General features: G+C 31.2%; 2 protein-coding genes across 2 annotated transcripts; both read right to left on the bottom strand.

Annotated features, from left to right (window-relative positions):
• Positions 1–875: 875 nt before the first annotated feature.
• LOC113362968 (cohesin subunit SA-2-like) lies at positions 876–12,627 on the bottom strand. Its single transcript, XM_026605460.1, has 15 exons — positions 12,431–12,627; positions 10,703–10,913; positions 10,408–10,614; positions 9,653–9,835; positions 8,346–8,555; positions 8,092–8,268; positions 7,837–8,028; positions 6,624–6,783; positions 5,000–5,127; positions 4,745–4,924; positions 4,047–4,246; positions 3,533–3,714; positions 2,774–2,866; positions 1,340–1,441; positions 876–937 (listed from the first exon to the last, which is right to left on the bottom strand). Exons 1-15 carry the CDS (start codon positions 12,625–12,627, stop codon positions 876–878), a joined length of 2,484 nt encoding a protein of 827 aa, XP_026461245.1.
• A 246-nt stretch (positions 12,628–12,873) lies between these two features.
• LOC113362967 (cohesin subunit SA-2-like) lies at positions 12,874–23,311 on the bottom strand. Its single transcript, XM_026605459.1, has 7 exons — positions 23,213–23,311; positions 18,262–18,405; positions 15,851–16,027; positions 14,504–14,708; positions 14,311–14,448; positions 13,799–13,968; positions 12,874–12,957 (listed from the first exon to the last, which is right to left on the bottom strand). The coding sequence occupies exons 2-7, from the start codon at positions 18,349–18,351 to the stop codon at positions 12,874–12,876; spliced, it is 864 nt and encodes a 287-aa protein (XP_026461244.1). The 5' UTR covers positions 18,352–18,405; positions 23,213–23,311.
• Positions 23,312–24,779: the final 1,468 nt, after the last annotated feature.

The raw sequence follows: 24,779 nt of genomic DNA, 5'->3' as shown, positions 1-24,779 counted from the left end.
GTCATTCGATTCAAAATGACCTGAAACGTCGAAAAAACATAAAATTAGCAAATGAGATATTTTCGCGAAAACAAACTTCTGAAAGTTTAAAATAGGAAGTGGTTGAAATTGGTTTTTAGTAAACTCATATTGTTGGTTCCAAGACAAATTTTAATGCTTACGATATATATAAATTTGTGAGGCTCGAACATGCCGCCACGTTTTGGAAAAACAATGGGAAATTAATTTGCATGATTTTTCAACATTGCTTCATGTAGTTATGGTAAAGTTATAATAAAAATGTATAATAATGATTAAGATTAATTAGTTATAATAGTATGTAAAAATGCTTGATTTCTGCATTTATTTTTATATTTAAAAGTCTTGTGATTGTTTATGAATTCACTATTGATTATATTGTCTTTTGGTTATACTCACAAAATTGTTTTAAGGAGCTTATGAAAGAATAGTTCATTGTTCATCACCTTTTCTATTATTGTCTATTGATAACACGCGCAGTTTTATTATTACCAGTCTTAAGGAAAATAGTTTATTCATCGGTTTAAAATTATATTAATAATAATCTATTTGAAAATTGATCAAATTAGGGGTACTCTTCCAGTACAATTTTCATTTTCAGAAAATATACAACATTTTTAGACTATATATAACAACATTATACATACTAATATAACATTTATTATAAAAACACAAATATATCTTCTAGTATCACATATTGAGTATTCTAGTATCACATAACATAATTGAAATTAATAATTATACTTCTCTTTGGTACAAAATTATAAAAATAATTAAAGTTTTAAATAATTAATAATTAAAGTGTTAAATAAAAAATTATACTACCCTCAATGGTAAGAAATAATAGTAGTAAACAGTTATACTTCAGACTCATTCGGATTCTGCATCGACACTTCAATACCAGAGTCTGAAAAACCACCTGTAAGAAAAATAAAACTGCTTGAATGCAATTGAATAAAGAATGTTTTATATATTTATCCATATTACTCTTGTAACTTTATGGGAGTGGCATTTTGACTAAACTAAAGTTGCATGAATTCATTTTGAATGTGCAAAAATTCGACATGATCAATATCTAATAATTTATGACTCATTAATGATTTTATAATTACTGTTAGTGCACCTTCAGGATCAAGAAGTTTTCATTAATATTTTTATCTTTACACAATAACGTTTAACTCATAATAAAATATGATGTAAGTTACCAAATGAGAAGTATGTTTAGACAAGAATTCATATCATTTCCCCACTTATATGACAGTTGTTACGTAACATCAACGTTGTTTTTACGTATTGACGTTAACTTATCATTAAAACATACCTAAACGTCTCCGTTTAGGTTCAGTGCCCAACGGTTCCTCTATAATTTCGGGCCTTCCAGGTGGTGTTCTTCTGGACAAAACTTCGCCAGCAGCTGCATCTTCTAGACCAAGAAGGAAATTATTATTATCTTTATCTTTACAGTAATGTTACATATGTTACGTGGCGGTTACGTATTTATTACACAATAATTCAATTAATATAAAAATATCCTTATGTACTACTAAGGGGGCGTCCATTAATCACGTGAGGTTTCTAGGGGGAGGGGGGGTTTGACAAAAAATCAAGAAATATCACGTGGGGAGAGAGGGGTATTGTAAGATATCACGTGTATTTATTTTGTAACTTTCCGTAGGGTAAGTTATGCTAATGGGTCGAAAATCGAAATTGAAAATTTTTACATTTCTCGACGTTTTAAAGGTTTCTGAACATTTTGGCATACCTCAGAAAAAATGGATGTGTGTGTGTATATGTATGTATGTATGGATACAATTTTTCGTCCACGTTTTCGGGCGCACGGATCAACCGATTTGAATGGTTCAAAAAACATTCGATTCCTATTGTTAGGGAGATGTGCTGATTAGTTTTTGGCAAAGGCAGGTCCAGCCGTTTCGAAGATACGGAGCAAAGAGTGCAGAAAATAGAAATCGAGTTTTTGAGAGAACGGAGCATCCGATTTGAATGTTCTAAAATACATTCAATTAGTAATGATTGGGAGAAGTGACTATTAGTTTTTGGCAATGGCAGGCCCAGCCATTTCGAAGATACAGAGCTAAATGTACAAAAAATGGCTGTGTTTGAGAGAACTAAGCGTCCAATTTAAATGAATCAAAGAACTTTCAGCTTGTTTTAACAAAATAATTGATTTTGGAAAAAAATTGTATTTTTTTCTGTATATAGAAAATAATTCAGATTTTATTGTCAATTCTGACTAAAGTTCTAATATACTTTAAACAAATAATTTCAACTTTGCAATTCAGTTTATATAATTCTCATAAATATTAGACAATGTTACAATACTTATAATAATCGATTTGAAAACATTCAGTATTCCTCGAACATTTCGTTACGGTACGGGAAGTTCCAGAAATTTGCCTTAAGGCACGAGGCCATACACCACACTAGTTAACTTTTTTTTGAAAAAGTTACAAAAATGTTCAAAAAAATTCAAATATGTTAGTTTTTCACGAAACTAAAAATACACGTGATGTTTGGTGGGGAAGAGAGGGGTAATTTTGAATATCACCTTGTATCACCAATGGGGAGGGGGTCCAAAAACCTTAAAAACTCGCTCACGTGATTAATGGAAGCCCCCGCTGTCTAGTTGCTCTATATTTAGGGATCTCTGGGATGTTCTCGAGGGCAAGGGGAGTTCACAAACAAAATTAAAAATGTTTTCGTAACATTTTGATGTTCAATTTATATTAAAACATACCTGAATATCTCAGACTTGATTCTCTTCCCGGCTGCTCTATGTTAACTGACGACTGGAATGTTGTAGCAGGAATGGTTTCATCAGCTGCATCTTCTGGAATAAGAAAAAACTTACTATTCTTTATCATTTCACATATATAACAACTGAGGGGGCGTCCATTAATCACGTGAGCGAGTTTTTAAGGATTTTTGAACCCCTCCCTCCCCCTTGGTGATCCATGGTGATATTCAAAATTAACCCCCTCCCCCCAAACATTACGTGTATTTTCAGTTAGGGGCCGTTCAAGTATTACGTAAGCACTATAGGAGAGCGGGGGGGTTGTTGATTTGTTTATTTTGGGTTGACATGGGGGGCAGGGGAGTCTGGATGATGATTACGTCATAGGTAGTATTTTTATTTTTTTACATTAATTGCAAAATGTTTACGTAAGCATGGGGGTAGGGGGCAAGAGCTTTGCTTACTTTTGCTGACAACGGGGATGGGGGGGGGGTAAATAATTGTGATAAATCTGTTTACGTAATACTTGAACGATCCCTCACGCGATAAAACTGTATTTTTTTATTTTTTATGAAAATGTTTGATGTTTTTATAAAAAGTCAGTTAAAAAATAAATACACGTGATATCTTACTATACCCCTCCCTCCCCCAGGTGATATTTCGTGATGTTTTGTCAGACCCCCCTCCACCTAAAAACCTCACGTGATTAATGGACGTCCCCTGATACGAAACATTAATTTACATATTGACGTTCACTTATACCTGAAGATTCCCAGATCGGTTCCTCGCTCCATTCCTCCATATTTTGGGGCGTTTCGGATGTTTGGGGCAGGGGTTTTATACCAATAAGGGACCTCCGGTAAATCTTATATGGAGCCCACATGTATCCAGGGGGTATTGTTGAAGGTAGACAAGTCTTTAATTTAGTTTGTAAGAATTGGTATCTGAAACCAGAATGGACGATGTTGATATTACAATAGCAATTTTTTTTTCTTAATTTTTTTTGCAATTTGCTTGAGGAAAAATATCACTTGCACCTAATTTTATTCATAACAATAAATGATTGTGATTTAGTTAAAATTTAAACTATTTGTTGAACATAACCGCAGTTATCATTTATCATTTATCATTACCATTTTAGAAGTTGTCACAACTTAATTCTCATTGACCAAGTCGATTATTTGCACATATTTTTCTTAAAACAAAATAAAGCATGTGAGAGGTCTCCTCTCATCTTCAGAGATCATTCCTTTATCCAGTAAATATTTATACTCACACAGAATTTCTATCCTCTTCGTTAAGCTTTTTTGAAAATTTACTTAATACTGCTAAAAATGGTATCTGATCTGGAGGCTCATTCGGTCTAGTACTTTGTCCAACTGCAAACAAAATTCCATCCTTGTGCAACATACCTACTGCATGTCGATTTTCAAGTTCGTTTGTGCCCAATAACTCTGCTAGACGTGCAGCCAAAGTCTGAATAAAATAAAAAAGAATAAAATCCCAGTAAACCACAAACGTCACATAAAGTTCAAATAACGTAGCACAGAAGAAACGTTGTTACGTATTTTATGGTTACGTTAATAAAACCTAAAGGTAAGTAACTAAGTAACTATAATTAGTTAATTATAACCTTTAAACGTAAATGTATCGTTTTTCTTTATAACGTAACCGTTACGTTAAACTGTTTCGTAATTTTAACATTTACATAACATTTATATAAAATCAATACGTCGGTTCCAACCTGTGAGGTATTGCAAGAGGTGGTACAGATGTAGGCAAAGTACTATTTATGAATACAAATAAAAATGTTGAATTGTTGAGTTAAACGTTTAACGTTCATAGATTAATATTAAAAAATATGTCTTCAGAGATTAGTAAATATGAATATAAATTAAGTTTTTTCATTCTTGTTGATGCAACATCAACAAAAATCTATATTGTTTCATAAATTACACATAGCAGAATAAATACCTTTAGCTCCGCAAATTCTTCGACATTATTATCAAGCACATAATCTTTGCCCAATGATCTCTCCACCTCCACATAAATTTTCGACAAAATCAGGAACATGGTCAGGGTGCAATTTCTCCTGTTGAGGCGGCACATTATGGTGACAATTTTCTTTATGATATTTCCATAGCATTTTTCACACTGCAAAATATAATAAATTACTAAATGAAATAGGAAAAAATTTTAATATGCAGCGTACAACTATTACAATCTCACCTTTACACAATACTTTAAAATAAATTCTGCATTAGCAGATGGTATGATATTAAAATCAATGAGTTTGGAATAACACTCCAAGACTTCACGACATTTGTTCACCTGACTCTCATTTTCTTCGTGTTTTCCTACAATGAGATAATAACATAATTAATTACAAAAGTCTTCTATAGTAAAGTCATATTAATTTTTTGTTTTGGATAAACTGCGTTATGCATATAAATAAAAAATCTAAACATAAATGTATTGAATGTCGAGTCGTGTTAGATGTATCTTCGAGTAAAATATCCCATTCAGCATTCCAACACATAACACATATCAAACAATAACACTATCAAAATATGTTCAGAAACTTTCCCAAACATAGAAATATATTTATTTGCCATTTTTGCTAAAATTTTTCATCTGTTCTCTCACAACCACAAACCTCCAGACAAATGTGAACCATCTCCACGCAATCTATAATCATCTTCAGATAATATTCAGCATTTTGAGACAACTTACAAAACTTTCATGAAAATACAGAGAGTCTAGAATATCTTCAAAAAATCTACAACATTCTAAGATAATCTGCAATTTACAACATTTGTAGATAAGTCAAAAAATTTATAGCCCAACCATAGCAGTTTCGGGCAATCCGCAGCATTTTCAAACAATCTATACAAATCTTCAGACAATCTACAAATTTCCAGATAATCTACAACATTTTAAAGCCATTATTACAAAATTCAAAAACAATATACAACTCCTTCAGACAATCTAAATTATTTTGAAACAAACTAGAACATTTTCAGACAATCTACGAAATCTCCAGACAATCTACGAAATCTCCAGACAATCTGCGAAATCTCCAGACAATCTGCGAAATCTCCAGACAATCTACGAAATCTCCAGACAATCTACGAAATCTCCAGACAATCTACAAAATCTCCAGACAATCTACAAAATCTCCAGACAATCTACAAAATCTCCAGACAATCCATGAAATCTCCAGACAATCCATGAAATCTTCAGACAATCTATGAAATCTCCAGACAATCTATGAAATCTCCAGACAATCTATGAAATCTCTAGACAATCTATGAAATCTCCAGACAATCTATGAAATCTTCAGATAATCTACAACATTTTAAAACCATAATTACAAAATTCAAAAACAATCTACAACTCCTTCAGACAATCTAAATTATTTTGAAACAAACTAGAACATTTTCAGATAATCTATGAAATCTTCAGACAATCTACAAATCTTTAGACAAACTTGGACCATCTCCAGGCAAAATCTACAAATCTTCAGACAATCTACAAAATCTTCAGATAATCTACAACATTTTAAAACCAATTAAAATTTAAAAACAATCTACAACACCTTCAGAATTTCTAAATTATTTTGAAATAAGCTATAACATTTTCAGACAAAACTTCAGAGAAACTTCAGACAATCTACAAAATCTTCAGCTAATCCACAGCATTTTCAAACAATTTACAAAATTTTCATACAATCTAGACTATCTTCAGACAATTCTCACTTGTTTTCTTTCTATTCCACACTTTTTGTTGGCACTTGCATTAGAAGTTCTACTTCAATAAGTAATATTTAAATTAATCTTGTCCTCATTATTACCTTTCCAATGTTTTATGAAAACATACTCTTCTGTATATTTATTTATTAGTGCTATGTCATCCAAGCTGAGATTTAGAACTAAATCGTGAATTATTTGGTTTCGATGGTTGCGCAGCTCTCGGTTGAAATTTGCGGATAACTCACAAATTGAAGTCAAAGCCTAAAATGTTAGAAATGAATTTATTAAAAATACAAAAAATATTTCAGCCACTTCAAATATTGGAACCAAAATAGTTTGAATTCTTCAAAAATCGCGAGTGCTTGCCATGTCGTCCAAACCTAACACAATGCTTTCCCATACATTTTTGTTAGGCTTGGATACGCATGGTAAGCTTTAATTCAATATTTTTACTTTAGTATTTATGGTTAAAATTATGGTCAAAATAAAAATCATTTGGTATGAATTAGCCGAATCTACTATATATGAACCTTATTGATAATACAATTTTATTAACAATAAGGATACCATTTTGTGGACAACTCAGGAGCACCGATTATCCGATTTGAATTACTCAAAAAGAATTCGATTTGTATTGATGAGCAGACTGATAAAGGTAAGTTGGTTTTCAAGTAGACTTGTAAGTAAGCAGGTGAATAAATAGACAGGTAACCAGATGGACATGTAGACAGGTATGTCGTCCAAACCTAACACAATGCTTTCCCATACATTTTTGTTAGGCTTGGATGCACATGGTAAGCTTCAATTCAATATTTTTACTATAAATGTATTTATGGTTAAAATTATGGTCAAAATAAAAATCATTTGGTATGAATTAGCTGAATATACTATATATGAACCTTATTGATTATACAATTTTATTAACAATAAGGATACCATTTTTTGTGGACAACTCCGGAGCACCGATTATCCGATTTGAATTACTCAAAAAGCATTCGATTCGTATTGATGAGCAGACTGATAAAGGTAAGTTGGTTTTCAAGTAGACTTATAAGTAAGCAGGTGAATACATAGACAGGTAACCAGATGGACAGGTAGACAGGTAGATGTGTAAGCAGGTAAATTTGTAGACATGAAAACAGGTCAACAGGTTGACCTGTAAACAGGCAGAGAGGTAAAACTGTTGAGAAGTAGAGAGTTAAAGAAGTAGACAGGTGAACAGGTAGACAAATAGATCATATGTAGTTTAAAAAAATATTATTAAAACTTGTCTTAGTTTTATTTTAAGATTATGATTCTTTTAAATCAACTTACAGCTTTGTGCAGATCATCATAAATGACATTTTGAACGATGTCTTTGCAAATTTCAAAATATTCTTTTAATTTTAGCTTTAGTACCTTGGCTCGTGCCATACAATCCAGTACCACGTCATCATTCAGTTCTTTTAGTGCCTTTAATTCCCACGATAAGTATGCACCGTAAGAAATTAGGCAGTATATTGATCCCTAAAAGATATGTTGATAAGAGTATGAATTAGTTATGTTTAATCTTTGATATAATTAACATACTTCGATAGGAAGATTTCTTTGAATGACCCCATCCCTATACACTTGAAATTCATTTAAAAGATCATCGCATATATTCAAATAATTGATGTTATGTAAGGAGTAGAAAATGGCTATTTTCTTCAGGCAATTTACAATTAGAAGATAATCCTCTTTGTTTACATCTTTTGGATCCATTTGCTAGAAAAAAAAATATTTCTGATCAAGAGATGAATTGTTTGACAACTTTCTACATGTAACAAAAATTGAATTCTTACCCCATCTACAATACTTTGCCATGTTATTGATGGCTCCATATATATGTAGGCGCATTCTTTGAGAATTGTAAATCCGACGGCATCGCATTCTGCAGCAATGCTTGCCCTTTTATATAGGCAATGTAAAGTTTTGCTGCACTTACGTAATAAATTTGCGTTTGTCGTCTCCCTGACGATGTCTTCTAATGCGCTTAATAATTTTTTTAAATGCTGCAAGGATAAAACACAGGGTAAAAAACTAGAAAAACTATAAATGCAAGATGCATGAACATTCCCACATGCAAAAGTAATTTCTGGGTAAAATATAAACTTCCCCTGATGGCAATTCAAGCACTAGGACAAAGACCACGTCTGCAAAGTAATCCTTAAAGGTATTCATAAGTACAATAATTAAGGTGGTTGTTTGGATTTTTTTTTTTTTTTCGATTTTGAGATTTTTTGATATTATGAAAGCTAAAAACCTTAGAAATATTTAAAAAAAAAATTATCTCAATATCTATTTTTTGACGAAGTTATAGATATACAATATATATATATATATATATATATATATATATATATATATATCTATATGTATGATCCTCTGAAACCAGTTTTTTCATCCCTCCGCGAGCTATTGTATGCCAGCTGCTCTCTTTTTCATTATAATACCTCATGCATGTGACCTTTTTAATGTGTCAGCATTCTTTGAACACCATGGTATATTTAATACATTAAAGTAAATGGTGTATTTAGTACAATATATTAAAAACTTCAAATACGTTTTTCTCAAATTGACTTTTTTCAATGCGGTGCCACAAATTAAAAAAAACTACAAGTCGGATCGACTTGCAATTTTTTTTAATTTGTTCACCACTGCAATACCTAGTCTCCCTACTTCAAACAACTTGATTACATTACGTAAAAATTTTTTGCAAAGCTTCTCGCCCCCCAAAAAGGCCTTTATTAACACTTTTTTTAAAATAGCTGCCATTTTTTTCCTTCTTGCTTTTTTTCTTTCATTTTGGTAGGGGGACTGGATTCAAACTTCTTCTTCGACGTAGTTTCTTTTTTTTTTTTGTTTCAGGCGATGCGCAACGGATTTATCTGTGGCACCGCAAAAGAGATCGATTTTGCAAGGCCGACTTTGGCGCCCCTGGTTAAAAAATGACGGCGAAAAAAAAGAAAATCTCGTAATATTCTATGATTTTGTAATTTTTGTTTAAAAAAATGCATGTTTCTATGATAAATACATTTCTTGAAAACAAAAAACAAATATCTTGCATTTTTTGTTAAAAAAAACCAAACAACCTCCTTAAAATACTAACCAGATCTTCCATTTCACTTGTGTAAGTTTCTAAGTCGAAGTATTGGGGTATTCCCATTAAGTTGATGGTACAATTCACATTACTTTTAAACTGAGCCAACAGGTTTGGTATCACCGGCATCAGATGTTTCGTCATATTTAATTTGTCTCCCTTCATTTGCTTTATTTCTTCTAAACTTGGGACCTATAAATATAAAAACTAATAAAAAACAGAAATAAAAAATAATGTTTAAACATACAATCAACACACTAGAAGAAGAAACAACCGGATAGTTCTACCTATTTGGATGTACTGACATTAAAACCAGGGCAGGGTACTTTTACTTGATCTAATTGATTTACTTGGTTCTAATTCGACTTATAAATGATTGCATTAAACCTTTGACAACTATCATACTTTAATATGATATCAAGGAAACATATGCATTACTAAAAGCAACAAACTATTCTCATTGGTCATGAGTCCATACACCGTCCAAATTTTCTTCATCTTCCAAATCCAAAGATTCAGAAGATTCTTATTATCAGGAGACCAAGAGTATTTTGTTTATTTGATTGACCAGGAGAGCAGTTACATATCAATTGAGTATAGTCCTGTACCTGTACCTGTAATTATATCCTTTATGGATCGACCAGTTACACTTGCATCATTTCTGGAAAATGTTTATTCTTGTAGCTTCCGTAAGTACCCCGCCCTTTTCTTAAAATCGTACATTAAAATGGGTCAAGTTACCCCAGTTTTATATGCAATATTACCATGTTATCAATTGCTCTATCCCATGGATATTCTCCAGTAGTTGCCAATCTTGCAGACCATAACATCATTTCAGTCAGAACTTCTTGCTCGATTGGGGTCAAAAGATCATCGGTTTGTTTAAGAATATGTATTATTATTTTCCAATCTTTTATTATTTCAAACTTTGCAATAAGGGCATCCACTAGATATGGAACCAGATCTAAATGCTGAAAAATAATAATAAAAATAAAGAATAATGGTATCTATCCTATAGACGACATCCACATGACATATGACTATGCATATTTTACTTACCCCCAATTTAATGAAGGAAGTTACAATATATCGAAGCCATCGTACATTAAATCCGGCACGTTTTAGAGAGCCTGAATTATTTTCTTTATCCACTCTCTCAATGACATCATTTAAAAATTCACCTGCAGTCACTGCAACTCTACGGTTGGAATTGAGTACCATTCTGAAAACCATGTATACGTCTTCTCTAGTGAAGAGGTCACGATATGACCTGAATGGACAAAAATGGATAAATTAAGACTAGATATAAAAAATATGTAGATCTGTTGTTGTGCTGCATATCTAAGTATATTAGATTAAATGGTAAATTAGTGTCAATCATTATACACATTTATATAATGATAAATTATAAATCATATATTTATAATAGCATTACAAATATCTATAATATTTGAAAACAATAATTTAATTAAAGTCATACTTCAAATATGACATCGGTTTGTCGTTGTAATTAGCATTTAGAAATGAACCTTCATTAGAGAAATGAAGTAATTGCTGATTAATAAATTCTATAATATTTGTTCTCATAGTGGATTATGTTAAACAACGTCTAAACAAATATTATTTTCGCAACTTTACTCATCATGTAATATTGTTTGAAGAATTTTATGTAATTAAAATTAACATACATTTATTGACATCTTGTATTTATTTTACTTTTTCGCTGGCGATATATTCTCATTCTTTGCTTTGTCTTGCCTAAAAATATTTTCCATTTTAATAACTTCAAAGATTTATAGAAACTACGAATAATATAGAAATAATTTCTAATCAATAAACTTACGTGTAGTACACGGCACAAATGTTTAATTTGTTTTATTATTTTCAAGGAACAAGGTAAAATATTCTTCTGATTCAGACATTTTTTTAATTAAATCAAGATTTGTACTACGATGTAAATTTAAAATGTCTATTTAACTATTCTGATTTCCTCGTTGAAATCGGTACGCATACAACGACAATTCACATACACGACGGCTAATCACAATGACAAACAGTTCTGCCTAACGCATTTCCGTTGCATTTGTACGGATTTATACCCTAGTCGCGCCTAAAGAAGTTTTACTTCAGAAACTTAGCATGTTGATAGAGTTGATAGTCAATGGAAAAGCTTTAAAACAACGTAGTGCCTGGAGTATCTCCGTACGAAAACAGTTGTACGTTTTTATTACATCTATAGGCATATTACTTTTGAAGATTTATTTTAAGTTCCAATATTTGCTCCATGTTGAATGTATACTTTTTTCTATTTTGGTCATTATTTCTGTTTTCCCTAATAGTTTTTCAAAAATATATGTATTTATCGAAGTATTCTATTGCCTTCTTGTTGACTAGTACTGGAATTTACCATCGGTTGTTGATCAATGTTTTGGTGTCCAGACCAATCTGGACACTATCTCGGTGTATAAAGACTATCATGCATTGCATCTAACCGGCAGTTTCTGACAAAAGTATTATGTCGTCTGCAAATCTAGATGCTTGCCTTTTACCACCATGCAAAGTTTTGTCAAAATGTTAGAAGGGTAAGTGCACTAAGACAATTAAAATTGTATATGAAAAGACCCTTCATAATTCCCTAGACTGTGGTCTTATTGAGTGATATTTTTCATTTACAACTGACTTAAAATTGTGACAACTCTTTTTCGTACCTTATTGAGTATCAACCTTATCACCATGCAAAGTTTCATGCATATGTCTATTAAGTGCATGTTTTTATTCTCAACTCACCTGAACATAACAGTGACCAGCTTAATGGCAATCACTTGATTGAAAGGTCTCTTGTCACAAGTTAAACTTATAAGTCTATCTTTATATTTCTGTGTAAATAATTGCAATTCTCTTGCTATATTGTCGTTTTCATATAGAGGTATCAATGCTTCCAGAGATTGTGCTCGAACTGAATAATCCTGTGTAGAAAAAATCATTATTATTGGTAAATATCGATGGTAAAATAGAAGGGCTGAAAGGAATGGGAAGAAGAAGAATGCAGACGATTGACGACTTACGCGAGAAGAGAAAATACGGGGTAATCAAGAGCATGGAATCAGAAGTTTAGAAATAAAAATACATAAAAAATTGGAAAAAGGGAGGAAAATAGTGATAGGTAAGGCAAGCATTTATTTATATATACCTTGTCACACACTAAAGATGCGATAAACTCCAAATTATCGTCATTTAAAAATTGCCTTGGATGTGTTTCCATCCAGCGGCCCAATTCGTATACACAGATACTGCGTATCTGTGGTACGTAATCTCTGTAAATATTTAAATAAAAAAAATAATATTATTTAACTAAGGTGGTTAAAGATGTTATGGTAGGTATATAATAGCCATTCTTGGTGACATATTTTATTTTTATGGTGAAAAGATTGATCTAGCGGTGATATCGCTACCAAACCGAGATGCAAAACATGATGAGCAGAATCATCAAAGAGAGTAGAAGATACGGAGTGGAAATCAACATCAAGTCGAAAGTGATGAGAATCACAAAAAAGAGATGTGCTCCTGAGAATAACAGTAGAAAATCGACAATTGGAAGACGTTGATCATTTCAAATTAATTAGGAAGCATTTTGACCAGGGATGGATACTGCACGAGAGAGATCAGGACAAGAATCGCAAGCGCCAAGGCAGCGTTCACAAAGAAGAGAACGCTAATGATGAGCAAACTTTGTCTCCAATTGCGGAAGTGATTGATAAAGTCTGGAGCATAGCTCTTTACGGATCAGAAACATGGACTCCAAGAAAAACCGACAGCGGTTGTATTAAACAAGGGAGGGGAGGAAAATCGTTGATTTTGTCGTGTCCTCATACCATGTCCCTGGGGATCGTTCAAATATTACGTAAGCAGATTTATTACAATTATTCACTTCCCCCATCCCCCTTGTCAGCAAAAGTAAGCAAAGCTGTCACCAAAATGTCACCCAAAATAAGCAAATCAATAACCCCCCCCCCCCCCGCTCCCTTATAGTGCTTACGTAATATTTGAACGGCCCCCAACAAAACTTGGATAACACATATCCGAGAATTGGCCCATAAATGTCTAAATATCTTACTCGATTCTTTTTAAAAAAATATCTTCGACTAGGGATTTAACCATCATTTCCAGTTCTGCTTGCTTGTCAATTAATTCTGTATTTTTTTCATGCAAGGATTCCAAATGACTTTGATTCCTCCTACTTAAATTCTCAATTCGTCTTGATAAGCGATTAATTTCCAAATTCATTGTTTCCACAATGTCTGCTAATGCTGTCGTAATAGTTAGGCCTGGATAGATACATAAAAAAATCAGCAAAACAAATGGTAATTTTAAAACATTTTTTCAATGTTTCTACCAATGTATTAATTTTAATGTCTATAGACGATGTTTAAATGTGTCTGAAAATTCTTAATATGAACAAAAGAGTCTAGATATACATAAATGTATGTAAAATTGTATATGTGGCCTATTGGCAAAATTTAAAAATATACAATATTTAAAAAAATATCTACAAATGTCTACAAAACATTAAGATGTCTAAAAATGTCTAAAATATATAAATGTCTAAAAATATCTAAAAATCCATCAAAGAATCTATGTTTAAAAAAAATCTCACAAATTCAATTTACCTGCCAATGTTGCTGTATATCGTAAATGTTTTTGACTCAATCTTGATAAATGCTTCAAAATTGACGTCAGATTTTTTATAAGGAAACCATCATAAATCATTTTTTCTTCACCCAGTTGTATCATTTTTATAAGAAAATCTAAAAATCCATCAAAGAATCTATGTTTAAAAAAAATCTCACAAATTCAATTTACCTGCCAATGTTGCTGTATATCGTAAATGTTTTTGACTCAATCTTGATAAATGCTTCAAAATTGACGTCAGATTTTTTATAAGGAAACCATCATAAATCATTTTTTCTTCACCCAGTTGTATCATTTTTATAAGGAACAGACAAAAGTCAATTTTAAATCTGTGTTTTTTATTTTTAGTAATCAATGTAATAAATTCTTCATCTTTCTACAAAAAAAAGAATAAAAATAATAGAAGTGACACACTGCGAAAGAAGTGAAACTTCATAATGTGAAAATGAGACAGCCTTGCAAGGACTCCAGACAGCCTTGCAAGGACTCCAGACAGCCTTGCAAGGACTCCAACAGCCTTGCAAGGACTCCAGACAGCCTTACAAGGACTCCAGACAGTCTCTTGCAAAGACTCCAGACAGTCTCTTGCAAAGACTCCAGACAGTCTCTTGCAAGGACTCCAGACAGTCTCTTGCAAGGACTCCAGACAGTCTCTTGCAAGGACTTCAGACAGTCTCTTGCAAGGACTCCAGACAGTCTCTTGCAAGGACTGCAGACAGTCTCTTGCAAGGACTGCAGACAGTCTCTTGCAAGGACTGCAGACAGTCTCTTGCAAGGACTGCAGACAGTCTCTTGCAAGGACTGCAGACAGTCTCTTGCAAGGACTCCAGACAGTCTCTTACAAGGACTCCAGACAGTCTCTTGCAAAGACTCCAGACAGTCTCTTGCAAAGACTCCAGACAGTCTCTTGCAAGGACTCCAGACAGTCTCGTGCAAGGACTCCAGACAGTCTCGTGCAAGGACTCCAGACAGCCTTGCAAGAACTCCGGACAGCTTTGCAAGAACTCCGGACAGCCTTGCAAAAACTCCGGACAGTCTTGCAAAAACTCCGGACAGTCTTGCAAGAACTCCGGACAGTCTTGCAAGAACTCCAGACAGCCTTGCAAGAACTCCAGACAGCCTTGTAAGAACTCCGGACAGTCTGCAAGATCTTCAGACAGTGTGCAAGTCCTCAAAACAATCTGCAAGTCCTTCAGACAGTCTGCAACACCTCCAGATCATTTGTAACACTTTCAGACAATCTGCGATACTGTCAGACCGTCTACAAAGTTCTACAAAATATTCTACAAATTATGAAATAATCCACAACATTCAAAAAACATTTTACATTATAAAAAAATCTAAAACAATTTTCAACATTTTTAAACAATCAGCATTCCTAATCTATGGCATTTTTAAACAATCATTATTCAAACATTAGCTCACTTTGCATTGAACATTTAAAGCAACCTTGTTTGAAGTCGCCTAAAAAGTTTTACTTCAATAAAACATTGTGATATATTGCATTATCTATTATACCTCCACAAAATTTCCTTCTATTATGTTTGTCAGCGCATAATGCTCAAGTGTTTTTACCATTTCTGGGGTCACTTGAACACCGTTGAAAGCACTGGCATTTTCAAAAAGTTGTATCAGATCAGCCAATGCCTTGTACTTGTCTTTGAGGTACAACTCTGTCCAATTTCTGGCGATTTCCTGAAAACAGTTTTAAACAAGTTAATTTAGTTGAAGAATTTATAACTATTGTGCAGGAATACATGATTGTACTTGATACAGCAATTTTCTATGTATATATGATGACTGTGTTGTATTGTACTGAAAATGCCATGGAAAAAGCAGTTCATATGCTCGAGATCTTTCACAACTAGTTGGTGTTGGTATTTAGCCTTGAGGCAAGTTACATGAAATCAATATATTGATTAAGTCGATTATTTTCACATATCGGGAAGTTGATGTAACTTGCCTTATTATAATAAACAAATTAATTTATGAGTGATTAAAAGTATTCCGAGTGGATTTATTACACATAATTGAAAACGAACAAACACATGAACTCGGAGTATTTTCTAAAAGCAAATTTTCACAAATCAATAATTTTTATAATGGAACCAGTTTTCGTAGGACGTTAATGGTTTAGTATGTTCATTAAGACCAAGTACTCTATCGTTATACCAAGTAGATCATCTAATTTTAATTTTAACAAACGTCAACAAAGCTACTCATTTTCTCAAAGTTTGAAGAATTTTTAAAATTAAACTACTTGTTGTAAGGCCGTAATATTTCAGTAAGTTCTATAAGACCATGATATACATCGCCAAAGAAAGTTTCATAAAAATTGGCTTAATTTTTTTTAAAACAGTTAATTACAAGAAAAGGGCTCGGTAGATTCTCATCTAAAACTAATCAGTTTTATTCCCAACTAATATCTTTCGAACAGTTTTTGATTTTTTAAAATCGATTCGGTAGAATGAGCTTAAATGTGGACGAAAAATTTAACACTCTTTTTTAAATTACAAAGAAACGGCTCGACAGATCGTCTCACAAAACTGACAAACTATAGTGCTCATTGAGATACATCGAATGGCTTTTAAATTTCTGAAATCGGTTCAGGCGTTTTTGAGCAAACGTCGATGAAAGGTCTAACTTTGACAAATGCCAGAAAAAATGATACCAATTTTTACAAACTTTGACGAATTTTTAAAGCTAAATGAGTTGTTGTAGGGCGGTAATATTTTAGTATGATCTAGAAGACTATGGTATCTACCGTCAAAAAAAAATCAAAAAAATCGTCGAATTTTTTTTAAAAAAAACTTTATTACAAGAAAACGGCCCGGCTGATCTTTACCAAAAACTAATCAGCACGATTCCCAACCTATATCTTTTGAACGGTTTTGAATTTTCAAAATCGATTAAGAATTGCGGGCTAAAACGTGGACGAATTTTTTTTCACTTTTCGGCTATTTACAAAGAAACGGCTTGGATGATCGTTGCGCAAAGTTGATAAACGCTAGTCCACATCGAGATACATCGAATGGCTTTTAAATTTTTGAAATCAGTCCAGCCGTTTTTGAGAAAACGTCAATTTGCGGCAAAAAATCTGTTCACACACACACACATTCTTTTTCCAAATTTGGTCTCATTCGATTCAGAATGGCTTGAAACGTCGAGAAAACATAAAAATAGCTAATCGGATTTTTTTATGAAAACATAAACTTATTCTTCGGGAAGTTAATAAAATGGTTTAAATTCTATGAGAAGGCTAGCCCGTAGGTAAGCGGTTAAGAGCGATGGGACTTGTGTCAGAGGTCCTGGGTTCGATACCCACTTAGAGCAGGTTGTTGTCAAGCAGCAGTGACAACGATTTTCACTTGGAAATATAGATAGCAATATTTTTCCAAGTTAAAATAGACCTTGCCCGGCATTGCCGCACCAATAAAAAGTCAGCCCTATTAGATTAATTCTAATAACAAATCAATCCATCAAATATGGATGGATTGACCATTGGGTTACCATCTAAAAAATACGAAGTAAGGAGAAGTTTCAGCCCAACAGCTCAGAGGACATGAGGTTCAAGGTTGATTGCTGTTAAAAAAAAAGAAAAAAATCTATGAGAGCTTGCCTTGCATGCAACAAGTCATTCAGAATCGTTTGAGAACAAATTTTGGAAAAAGTATGTGTGTGAGCCGATTTTTGACTGCTGAACCGATTTCAAAAATTTTAAATGTTTTTGATGTAGCTCGACAAGGACTTGCTAAACAAAGTATGGGTGGTGTGTCTTTTTTTTCTATATCAAAGGAAATGAGTTTACCCATACCAGACCAGTAGTCTTTTAAAATTATAATTTCAAAGAAAGTCTCAGATGAATGCTATAGCAGAAAATGATAATATGTTATATATTATTATCTACTTTATTAAATATTTAAACTCACAGTCACAGACGAAATTCTATTATTTAAGGCTGTATAAAGGCTTAAATGATGCTCAATTTCAGAATCCTCAAAATCTCCAAACGAGTCCATTATTAATTATTTATTGGATATAAGAACACACGAAAGATACCTAGTATGGATTTTCTGAAAAGAAAAAATATATTAATATTTATTATAAAAGAATGAATGAAATTTATGTATATAATTATTAAATTAATAATGATTTATGCACGATCATAAATATTATAATAATCTATAAATACTAAGTAACATAAATATAAAAAAAAATAATATAACTTTAAGTTTGACTTTTTATAAATGCTGGTAACATCAATTTGTAAACAATTCAAGAACAGTCTGAAGTTGCTAAAGTGTTTTATTAAAAAAAAGAATATTATGTTTGCATTGTTTATTTTAATGTTTTAATATACGATTTTGATTTCATCATATTGTTATATTTATAGTATTTATAAATACTAAATACTAAAATTTTATGTCCTGAGTCAGTTTTTAAACAGTTCAAGAACCTAAAGTTGCTAAAGTGTCAACACGTTTTATTAAAAAAAGATAATATATTATATATTTGCGCAATATTTATTTTGATGTCTTAATACATGATTTTGATTCTCATCATATTGTTATATTTATAGTATTTAGAAATAATAAATACTAAAATTTTTTTGTAAGTTCTTGAATTGTTTAAAAATTTACACAAGTCATAAAATTTTAGTATTTAGTGTCTATAAATATTGTAAATAGAATTAATTCTACGATGAGAATTAAAATCGTGTATTAAAACATTAAAATAAACATTATGCAAATATAATATATTATTTATTTTTAATAAAACGTGTTGATACTTAGCAACTTCAGACTGTACATGAATTGTTTAAAAATTGTCTTAAGTCATAAAATTTTAGTATTTAGTATCTATAAATACTGCAAATACAATTAATTATACAAAGAGAATTAAAATCGTGTATTAAAACTTTAAAATAAACATTATGCAAATATAATATTATATTTATTTTTTAAAAAATGTGTCGACACTTTAGCAACTTCAGACCGTTTTTGAATTGTTTAAAAATTGACTCAAGTCATAAAATTTTAGTATTTAGTACGATTAAAATATAATAATAAATACATTTTTATCAAGTGTCAACACTTTTTATTTATTTTATTTTTGCTAATTTTAACAATCAGATTACAATACAATCTATAAGTCAAAAGTTATGATATTGAAAATCAAAATCAAGAAGAAAAAAAATAGAGCAAAAGGAATTAAAGAAAATAGAATAAATAAATAAATAAATTAATAAATAAATAATAATTAAAATAATAGTATTAATAATAAAAACTATAATCAATAATAAATAATAATTAAAAATAACTCGTTTAAAAACTTTCCTGTGCAAAACGTTTGCATAATGTTTATTTTAATGTTTTAATACACGATCTCGATTCTTCTTTTAATAATTAATTAAAAATTAATTACTTTAATAATTCAAAATTTTAAACAATTTGTTTTATTATAAATTTTATGTTGGCACTACCAAATGTTATATCCGAAGTTGTTCACACTTTTTAATAAGTGTTGTGTTAACGAACTGTCAAAAACGTTTCCTAAAAATAAATAATATATATAAATAAAATACATAATAAATATGTATTTAATATGTACGTAATGTTTATTCCAACGATTATAATTATTATTATATTATATACTATGACTAATAAGAATTATAGTAATTAAATACTGTGATAATTCACAAAATAAAAATGGTCTGTGAAGTTTTGTCTAAAAAACATGTCGGTAAGTATTATTTACTTTCATAAAAATGTATAAATATGCCTTGAAATGTTTAAATATCTATATGTTAGAGTCAATTAATGTCTCAAAAATCTGTAAAAATGCATAAAAACGTAAACAATACGAATTCAGATTCATGTATTCAAATAAAATTTTCAACTCGTCATTTCGAATAAAATATGTTTACTGTCACTAAATGCAATTTACAATTTATCAATTTCAAATTTATAATGTAATTGTTATAATTGTAGTGCACGAATACGAACATACCTTGCATGTTCTGAAAGAGCATCCCATATTCTCAAAACAAAATTTTCTTAATAGAATCACTTTTCATAGGCCTATAGTATTTTACAATGCTGTGTACTCTTTCAAAACGCAAATTTCATGTAAAGAAACGTTTTGGAAGAAACGAAGTAGCAGATCTTACAATTATCCAAAAAATAATGCTTATGCAAGTTTTACAACATAATATAAACTAGTGGGGCGCATGGGATCGTGCCTTAAGGCAAATTGCTGGAACTTCCCGTACCAAAAGTTATTTTTTTTTTAAAAGATTAACATTTTTGAAAAAAATTTACTCTGAAATAATAAGATTTTTGAGAAACTATAAATTTTTGACAAAAATGATTGAAAAAAACAAGACTTTTTGAAGAAAAATTTATTTTGAAATATTTTGGAAATTCTGAACTTTTTTCAAAACAATCGTACTGCTTTAACTGCATAGAGAAGAAATAACAAAGCGCATAAGCGCCGCGTCGCCGTTTAACGGATAAACATTGGTACGGAACCCATAGAAATGTAAACAAAATTTATACTTGTTAAAATCTCTATAAAATATCTGATAATTTGATGTGCATATGTCTAATTATCATTTTTGACCGCCAAATGGCATTTTTTTTACTTTTTTCACTGGATCTCCGAAACCGCTAGACCTGCCTTCATGAATATTTGATCAGTTCTTCACCTTGTCAATACAAGTAAAATGTTTTCTGAATTATTGAAATCGGACGCCCCGTTCTCTTAAAAACTATGTTACCATTTTTGGCACTTTTTGCCCCGTATCTTCGGAACCGCTAAACCTGCCTTCGCCAAAAACTAATCAGCACTTCTCCTTATCAACACGAATCGAATGTTTTTTTAATTATTCAAATCGGTTGATCGGTGTTCCCGAAATCGTCGACAAAAATTCGTATCCGCACACACGTACATACACGCACACACACACACACGTAAATCCATTTTTCTAAGGTATGCCAAAATGTTCAGAAGGTTTTGAAACGTAAAGATATATAAAAATTTTCGTTTTCGATTTTTTTGCGATTACTATAACTTACCCTACGGAAAGTTAAAAAAAAAACAAATAAATAAAAAAAAACAAAAAGATTTTCTGAAAACTTTGGAAAAAATGAGATTTTTGCAAGAAAGCAAGAACTTTTAAAATCTAAAAATGTATAGAAATGCAGAAAAATAACAAAAATTTTCTTAGGCCAAATAGCGTAATATACGGAACAGGAACATGCTACAAAGTATGAATTAAGCGAGAAAATGTATTAGGCGGGAAAATGTATCAAGCGGAAAAACGTATTAAGCGGGAGAACATATTGAGCCAGAAAACGTATTAAGCATGGACGTCTTCATGGGATTCGACTGAATATGGAAATGTCTACAAATTGGTATAATTATACTTAAGTGACTATAAATATCTAAAAATCTCTAAAAATATATATCTATGTGTGTGTGTGTGTATGTGTGTGTGCGGATACAAATTTTAGTCGACGATTTCGGGAGCACGGTTCAACCGATTTCAACATTCAATTGCTGTTGATAAGGAGGCGTGCTGATTAGTTTTTGGCAAAAGTAGGTCTAGCCGTTTCGAAGAAACGGGGCAAAAAGTGCCACAAACGGTAACTCAGTTTTTAAGAGAACGGAGCGTCCGATTTTAATAATTCAAAAAACATTTTACTTGTATTGACAAGATGAAGAACTGATTAAATTTTTGGTAAGGCAGGTCTAGCGGTTTCGGAGATCTAGTTAAAAAAGTAAAAAAAAAAATGCCATTTCCCGGTCAAAAATGATCATTATACATATGCACAACAAATTATCAGATATTTTATAGATATGTTAACAATAAGTATAAATTTTGTTTACATTCCTATGGGTTCCGTACCAATATTTATCCGTAGACGGCGACGCGGCGCTTACAAGCTTCGATATTTCGTCTCAATACGGTTAAAGCAGTACGATTGCTTTGAAGAAGAGTTCAGAATTTTCAATATATTTCAAAATAAAAAAAAACATTTTTTTTTCAAAAAGTCTTTTTTCCAAAAAAATTTAAAAAAATAAATTTATAGTTTCTCAAAAATCTAATTTTTTCAAAAATATTAATCTTTTTTAAAAAAAATTTTTTTTGGTACGTTCAGAATTTTAAATATATTTCAAAATAAAGAAAACTTTTTTCAAAAAGTCTTTTTTCCAAAAAAAAATAAAAATTTATAGTTTCTCAAAAATCTAATTTTTTCAAAAATATTAATTTTTAAAAAAAAAAAATTTTTTTGGTACGTTCAGAATTTTCAATATATTTCAAAATAAAGAAAACTTTTTGCAAAAAGTCTTTTTTCCAAAAAAAATCAAAAATTTATAGTTTCTCAAAAATTTATTTTTTCAAAAATACTAATCTCTTTAAAAAAAATTTTTTTTGGTACGTTCAGAATTTTCAATATATTTCAAAATAAAGAAAACATTTTTTTTCAAAAAGTCTTTTTTCCCAAAATATAAAATAAAAAATCAAAAATTTATAGTTTCTCAAAAATCTATTTTTTTTCAAAAATATTAATCTTTATTAAAAAAATAATTTTTGGTACGGGAAGTTCCAGCAATTTGCCTTAAGACACGATGCCATGTGCCCCACTAGTTTATATAAATATTATAAAATTTCTAGAAGCATTTTAAAAAGTATCATAAAATAAATGATACAATATTTTTAGAAGCGTCAAGAAATATTAACCTCGAACTTTCAGATTTAATTTTAATATATCAATATTTCCTACATTATTATCAATAAATAATGTTATGTATTATCGTTGTAATATTTTTAACTTAATATTATGTTAGATGAATGCTTAATATATACGCACTTACTCAGTTATTCCTAAAAATATTAAATTTAATTTATCGTATTTTATGTATCGTATTATAATATTATATCTTTCTCCCTTGAATGCTGCGATTAGAAAGACGAACGACCACTAAACTACCACCTTCTGCGACCTTGCGATCGGGTAACATCGTTAAACTTCGTCCGACCGACGTGTGTCCGACGTTGCCAAATATTTGCAAACACACCGGATATAGCAGCAGCAGCAGCATATACACCGGAGAAAATTTGCGCAATTGGAATGATCACAGAAATTACATGAAAATTTTTTAATTTACCAGTTAACTGTGAGTATCATAGATAAATAAGCATGGAGTAGTGGCAGTATGTTGTTTATTGACGAATATACTCGTCATGCGTATAAACTGATGACTATTATGGCTATTTAACTTGAAAAGGACTAGTCGTAAGTGTCATTTTTTTATTTTGGTGAGGTGCATAAATACTCCGATATGTATAAATAATCGATTCTAATAATAATATTTGGTCCTGTTTACCTGCCTACCTGTCTGTCTGACATTCTGTCCACTGGCTTATTATCTGATGTCTATCAGTTTATTAGTCTACCGGAGTCTATCTGTTTACATATCTTAATTTCTACTGTTTTACCTGAATATATTATTATATACTCCTATCTACCTGTCTGCCTGACTACCTGTCCACTAGAATATACACGTCATGCGTATATACTGATAACTATTGGCTATTTGAAAAAAAAACTTACAAAAAATTCGTAAGTGTAATTTTTTTTGGGGAGGTGCATAAATATTTCGATATGTGTAAATAATCGATTCTAATAATAATATATGGTCCTGTTTTCCTGCCTACCTGTCTGTCTGACCTCCTGTCCACAGGCTTACCTGATGTCTATCAGTTTATTAGTCTACCAGAGTCTTTCTGTGTACATGTCTCAATTTCTACTGTTTTACCTGAATATATTAATATATGCTTCTCTCTGCACTACCTGTCCACTATTTTACCTGCTGTCTATCAGTTTATTAGTCTACCAGAGTCTATCTGTCTACATGTCTCAATTTCTATAGTTTTACCTGATTATCTTGTCTATTTGTCTGCCGGTTATTACTACCTACCTGCTTACCTGTCTACCTGTTTACCAACAATGATTTGTAAAGATACCTTCATAAATCCTCATTATTGATATCATATATCACATTAAATAAATTGATGACTAATGACTATTTAGCTTGCAATTTTTGTGAAAGACCTAGTTGCAAGTGGAATTTTTCCTTTTGGCGAGTAGCATAAACCCTCCGATATTTGTAAATAATCGATTCTAATAATAATATATGGTCCTATTTACCTGTCTACCTGTCTGTCTGACATTCTGTCCACTAGCTTATTATCTGATGACTATCAGTTTATTAGTCTACCGGAGTCTACCTGTCTACATGTCTCAATTTCTAATGTTTTACCTGATGATCTGATACCAGCTATAACTGTCAACCTGCTTACCTGTCTACCTGTTTACCAATAATGAAGATTTGTATAAAAATATCTTTACAAATCCTCATTAATTGATATCATATCATA

This window comes from Ctenocephalides felis, unplaced genomic scaffold, assembly GCF_003426905.1.
Source record: "Ctenocephalides felis isolate EL2017-DRISC unplaced genomic scaffold, ASM342690v1 CF-g0.4_SCAFFOLD_00845, whole genome shotgun sequence".
Lineage (NCBI taxonomy): Eukaryota > Metazoa > Arthropoda > Insecta > Siphonaptera > Pulicidae > Ctenocephalides > Ctenocephalides felis.
This window is presented reverse-complemented; position numbering and strand designations above follow the sequence as displayed.

Excerpts from the sequence above, each read along its gene's own strand:
- LOC113362968 (XM_026605460.1), bottom strand. The coding sequence starts at position 12,627 with ATGATTTTTTCTACACAGGATTATTCAGTTCGAGCACAATCTCTGGAA. Across the intron at positions 5,128-6,623 it reads TTTCATAAAACATTGGAAAG|GAAAACACGAAGAAAATGAG; the intron begins GTAATAATGAGG and ends ATCTCATTGTAG. Across the intron at positions 3,715-4,046 it reads GAAGAGGATAGAAATTCTGT|ATACCAATTCTTACAAACTA; the intron begins GTGAGTATAAAT and ends TTCTGGTTTCAG.
- LOC113362967 (XM_026605459.1), bottom strand. The coding sequence starts at position 18,351 with ATGGACTCGTTTGGAGATTTTGAGGATTCTGAAATTGAGCATCATTTA. Across the intron at positions 14,449-14,503 it reads ATATACAGCAACATTGGCAG|ATTTTCTTATAAAAATGATA; the intron begins GTAAATTGAATT and ends ATGGATTTTTAG. Across the intron at positions 13,969-14,310 it reads ATATACAGCAACATTGGCAG|GCCTAACTATTACGACAGCA; the intron begins GTAAATTGAATT and ends GTATCTATCCAG.